This window comes from Simochromis diagramma, unplaced genomic scaffold, assembly GCF_900408965.1.
Source record: "Simochromis diagramma unplaced genomic scaffold, fSimDia1.1 OVJJ01000361.1, whole genome shotgun sequence".
Classification (NCBI taxonomy): Eukaryota; Metazoa; Chordata; class Actinopteri; order Cichliformes; family Cichlidae; genus Simochromis; species Simochromis diagramma.
In genome coordinates, this window is record NW_024386860.1 from 4,960,264 (window position 1) to 4,965,804 (window position 5,541).

At 42.1% G+C, this 5,541-nt stretch overlaps 1 protein-coding gene across 1 annotated transcript; it reads right to left on the reverse strand.

Moving 5' to 3' along the window:
• Positions 1–400: 400 nt before the first annotated feature.
• Positions 401–5,210, reverse strand: josd2 (Josephin domain containing 2). The gene is made up of 5 exons (XM_040029932.1): positions 4,944–5,210; positions 4,606–4,734; positions 3,684–3,809; positions 2,490–2,684; positions 401–2,227 (listed from the first exon to the last, which is right to left on the reverse strand). The coding sequence occupies exons 2-5, from the start codon at positions 4,725–4,727 to the stop codon at positions 2,119–2,121; spliced, it is 552 nt and encodes a 183-aa protein (XP_039885866.1). The 5' UTR covers positions 4,728–4,734; positions 4,944–5,210; the 3' UTR covers positions 401–2,118.
• Positions 5,211–5,541: the final 331 nt, after the last annotated feature.

Here is a 5,541-nt window from a genome sequence, read left to right on the forward strand (position 1 = left end):
TGACGGAACGGAGAACCGCCACTCAATCGCTGAGGGTGGAGAACTAGAAATCCCATGCCATGACAGCAGGTACATAGCAATATGATTCTTGCTACTGGTGCTGCAGTAGCCCTACCATAACTAGCAATAATAACTATGTATAGCGTTGGATTTCTGAGATCTCTCCAAGAAGTTTTTGTGTATATATGGTACCGGTGTGAGATTTCATCGAATCCCTCCCTCTCTGACCCCGTTAACCCTTGAATTGAGTTTGTATGGTTATCAATGCTCCTTTTGAATGGCATCCTTTTACACTCGAGAGTCTAATATAAATAAAAATAACTTCAATAACCCGACACTGGTCCTCATCTTCATGTCAACACAATGCCAAGAAAGCACACACACACACAGAGACTTGTACTTAAAACAAAAGGTCAATGTTTAATATAAATAAATTTAAATATTATTCACCTCTGAGCTTAGGTTTATGTGTAAGTTATTCACTAGTGTGTATCAGAGACAGCGCTCCTATTCTTTCAGATATGCATAGATCACTAGGCGAGACAAAACAAGTGTAGCGCCTACATACAGTCATGTGTCCAGTGTTTTTGCATGTTTTCAAGATTATTGAACTTAACACTGCTCTGTACCCCAAACCTGGATTCACTCGCTAACTCTCCGTGATATCAGCTACTTTACTTTATCATCTCCCTGGGTCCTGTGGCTTCCTCACAAAGTCCAAAAACATGCATAGGGTTAAGTTATTTGACTCTAAATTTACTGTCAGTGTAAATGGTTGTGTTTCTCTGTCTTGGCCAAGGTGTATCCTGCCTCTCACCCTGTGACAGTTGGGATTGGCTCCAGCCCCCCCGACCACCCTAACTACCCCAACCTTGAACTGGATAAACAGAAGAAAAATGGACTGATGGAGCTTCTTCAGCGTGTGGCTTGTACAACTTTACCACACAACTATAACACAGCTGTGGTCAGAGGTTTACATCCACTAATGGAAAGGCCTTCCCAAAACCTACTGAAAATTTATGGACTATGCTTAAACACAGTCTCTGTGCCTGATTTAAATTAACTCCATCATATCTGCCAGGATGAGTGGTCAACTATTCAGCCAGAAGCTTCCAAAAGAGTCTGGCTGAGGTGCAAAATGCCAGGGGAAATTTAACCAAATATTAGTGTGGGTGTATGCAGAGATTTAACCCTGTGTGGTTTAGAGAAAATCCAGTTTCAAACCTGCACAGCCAATTCTTTTTAAAAAGTCATTAAAGACGTATGCTGTACAATCATTCCACCCTGGAAAAAAAATGTTCAAAGAAATCATTAAAAGCCCCAAATTATCATAACATTCGTGCCCACGAAGAGTGCGTGTAAACTTCTGATCACAACTGTGTAACTAGACTAAAAAGAACGCAAGAAGTCAAGTAAATGGATGAACACATGCAAAGACACTGGTGCAGTCTTCTGGTGCCTCTTTAAGGCGATGCATTCAAGGCTCCTGTGCCTGCATGAGTGCTAACAAAGACAAACAGTGCAAATAACTCAAACGCTGCAGTGCATAGAAGGTTAATAACAAGGGTGAAGGAAGAGATGGCGCTCCTTCACAAGCAACGCATTCTGGCATAACCATAACGCACAAAGGACATAACAAACTGGATCTAAGACAACAGTATCCTAAGTGGCGAATTCATCCTGATAGCATTTTAAGTAATCAAATTTTTCCAGTTACAAAAAAACACAGTAACATTTCACAATCAGGTCACAACAAAAGTGTCATAAACTAGCACACGTTTGCCTCTAACCTGCAACTTTGTCAACTCAAAGAGTTAAAACAAAAAGTACAAGAGTATAGTTGACGTTGCAGATAGATGGGTCATACCAGAGCAATGGTTTTCTTTTTTAAGCCGTTACAATCAAGCAGTTCTTCATTTCAGGATTAAACGCCCACCTATACTTCTCTTTGGAATTTGTGTGTTTGTGTAGATATTAAATGTATTTTAGTGCATTCCCTGAAGATATTTTTTTTTAACGAGGTGTTTGCTTCTCTCTTTCAAAATGTCTGTCATTTCCCCAGAGGAGGGTTTTTTCCCCCCCCCCACGTTTTGGAAAGTTATATTCTGTCCCAAGGCATCACTTCTTGCTGTCAGCGTTCAGCCACGAGCCGTCCTCCTCCACCTCCCGTCGGACAACGAGCAGCATCTCTGCCACGTCCTGAGAAAGCTGTTCAGTGAGAAATGTGCTGAAACAGAAGCGAAGAGAGAGAAGGTTAGAAGAACACAGACAGTGGGGATTTTAATAGAGCACAGTGTCCTAACACAAAAACAATGAGCTAACCCCCACTCCCATGTGACCAGTCACATGGTATGACTCACTCAATGAGTTCAAACAGCACACAAAAGCCAAGTTTAGATCGAAGTCAGAGCAGAATCACTCACAGAGAGATCACATCTCTGCTCCTGAGAGTCCGGGAAACATTGGACGTATATGTGTGCAATTCTTACCGTAGCTCTGCTTCTCCGCCGATGCAGACCGGACTCTTCAGCTTAGAGTCCAGGTTGTAGTACTGTCCGCTAACTTGCCGAACTGCGAGCCAATGCCGCCGTCGGAGTGGGAGGGACACAATCCCTAAAGATACTCGTGATGGGACATTCAGAATAAAGCCTTGGACCTTTGACATACAGAGGTTCTCAACTTCCCTGCAGTTTGAAAGAGGGGAGAAAGAAATCACTAAATCAGCCACTTTGAGATAGTCTTACTTAACCAGTTATTACGCGCAGTGCATCTCAGGGCATTTTTCATTATGAATGACCTCGACCCGGATAGCCTACTTCTGAAGCACTTACTGAGTCTGTAAATCTATCAAAGCACAAAATTCATTTTCACATGTAGCTGCGGTTTGGTAAGACTGCCAATATGCTTTTTATGTGTAATCCAACAACGCCTCAGGGTTACATCACAAGTGGTTTAAAATTAAGATGTTGTTTTAAGGGAAAAAAAACAAAAAACAAAAACACCATCTGTGTCTGAAAATAGTCTCAAGAATTCCCTTTTATTACAACAGCCTGGCACTAAGAGCTGATCTCAATATTCTGGATCCCCTTGCAGTATACAGTCCCAGCCACTTTATTAGGTACACCTTGCTAAAACTGGGTTGGTTGGTTGTAATCTCGGTTCCCTGAGTGGCCCCCGGTCTAGTCTTCTGATACTGTATCCCATCTGCTTCAAGGTTTGACATGTTGCACATTCAGAAATTGTGTTCTGCCCTGGAGATGGTTTCTTGGGAAAATCCCAGAAGATCAGCAGTTTCGGAAATAAACAGACCCGTCCATCTGGCACCAACAACTGTGCTACGTTCAAAATCACTTTAAATCATCTTTCTTCCCCATTCTGATGCCCAGTTTAAACTTTAGCAGGTCATCCTGATTGTGTTTTGATGCCTAAATTCCTAAACGAACTGAGTTACTTCCATGTAATTGTCTAATTGGATATTTTTATTAACAACCAGCTGCATAGGTATGGCTTAAAAAAAGTGACTGTGAGATTAAGTAAAGGAGAAAGGTAGAACAAACAGCCCAGGGACATAGTGTAAATAAAAAAGTGAATTTCAAATTTAACACCAACATTATGAGCACAGAGGCGGGACCTCTACACAAAATGACTTTCTCATTTCACAGACTTCAGTGTGACTCACTTACCTGCGTTTGTCCCACCACACCGCAGCCAACTCCCGGCTCTGTAGTGCCGCCATGATGACGTTGACATCATAGTTTCCCGTCCCTAACACCGACCGATGTGGGTTCACAACACACTGTGGAGCCAGCCTGCCACGAGAGAAAAAAGGCAGTTTTATAAAAAACCAAATGTTATACTGCATCTTCTTTACAAAACTGTTTAGATTTGTTTTACTTTCTTGCATATAAATATCATCACAATGCATAACTGTTGTCCCAAAACAACCACACCGATGTGAAAAAGCTGTGTTTTTGTGGGGTTGGGGTTGAGCTGCTCTGCATTCAAATAAATGTTGTTTGTCAAAAGCCACAGAGATCATGACTCATCTGGCCTCATGTTCAATTAAGCTAATGGCTGCTGACATACATGCCAGCCTCACTGAAAAACAATGGTTTCTGCTACACGGACAGCACCCACTGCTCTTTCCCCACAAAAACTTAATGTTAAATTTTCCTAACAGTAAAAACAACAACAAACACCCACACACTTAAAATCAAATTAAAGCTTTTGTTAAGAATAAATGTTTGGCATTTTTCACTTTTAGGTGGAAGACATGATGGCTGAATGAGGGAATTCAGTAATTTCTGCTTGAGTCTTGGAGTTCCCAGTAAAAGCCTTGCTCGGCACTGCCATAACTGAAGCTAAACATGAAAACCTGTCATGTTCAGCATCTCACACACGCCTTAGAAGATAAAAGCAGCTGCTGCATCACAGAAAAATGGTAGTCTGTTCACAGGGTAAACAAATGATGGAGTATTGTCTGGAATGTTGAGGTTATAAACTGGTCAGATCATTGGTGAGTTTAGCAGATGGATCGTTTGAATGCTCTCGCTGGTTTGTGTACAGATTTCCGTACACCGTCACGTCACCCAGAGGCTGCCCTACCTTTTGCAGATATCGTCGGCTGTCTCTTTGGTAAACACCCGCTCCTGGAGCACGTTGTTGAGTGCGTGAATTGCGCACAGCTCCAATCGTTGCTTCTCATGAAACACCTCTCCTTCGCTCATACTAAAGCTTCACAGACAAACGAGAAGTCTCGTTAATTAACGGTCATATTACATCTGCTAGCTAGCAGTTTGTAGCCCATTCAGGCTAGCGGCTGCTCGCTGTAAAAGAAGCTGAAAAATCTGAGTATACACTGTGTTTATGACCGCTGGCAGTTTGGAAAAACATCGCCCCGATAAACTATTATTAATCAACAATAGCTAAACGAAGCTACCAACCTGCTGATAAAGCGATGCCCCGTTTAAATGATGGTGGAGCCTGACAGCTACATCCAGAAACCGGAAGCTGAGCCTTTGTTGTTGAGGTGGTGTTGGGGTTTTTTTGTCGTCCGTATGCGTCCTTCACAGCAGGGCTGGAAACCCCGCCAGTTTAACAGTCTAATTATGCTGAATAGAGGAAAGTAATAATAATGTCAGGATTAACTCATCTTCAACTCACCAATGGTGTCACACACACACACACACTCTCTCACACACACACACTCTCTCACACACACACTCTCTCACACACACACACACACACACACACACACGCGCGCGCGCTTCTTCCCCGCGTCTAATCACTGAGCTGATGCTGCAGCGCCCCCTAGTGACGAGCCTGATTACTGCTGACTGCGGTGATACAGACTGAAGTTAATGAAGTGAGCTAAGCCTCGAATAAAAATAAAAAACTATATTCTAGGAAAAAAATAACTAAATTATAACTAAACTAAATGAAATTAAGTTGTACAACCACCAAACTGAAATAAACGAAATAAATAAATAAATAAAAATATGTAGGAAATGTTGTTTTCAAAGCCTGCCCGACTAAGGCTTT

Coding starts and splice junctions, on each gene's coding strand:
- josd2 (XM_040029932.1), bottom strand. CDS start 4,727: ATGAGCGAAGGAGAGGTGTTTCATGAGAAGCAACGATTGGAGCTGTGC. Junction 3,810..4,605: donor GCCGACGATATCTGCAAAAG/GTAGGGCAGCCT, acceptor CTCTCGTGGCAG/GCTGGCTCCACAGTGTGTTG. Junction 2,228..2,489: donor GGCGGAGAAGCAGAGCTACG/GTAAGAATTGCA, acceptor CTTCTGTTTCAG/CACATTTCTCACTGAACAGC.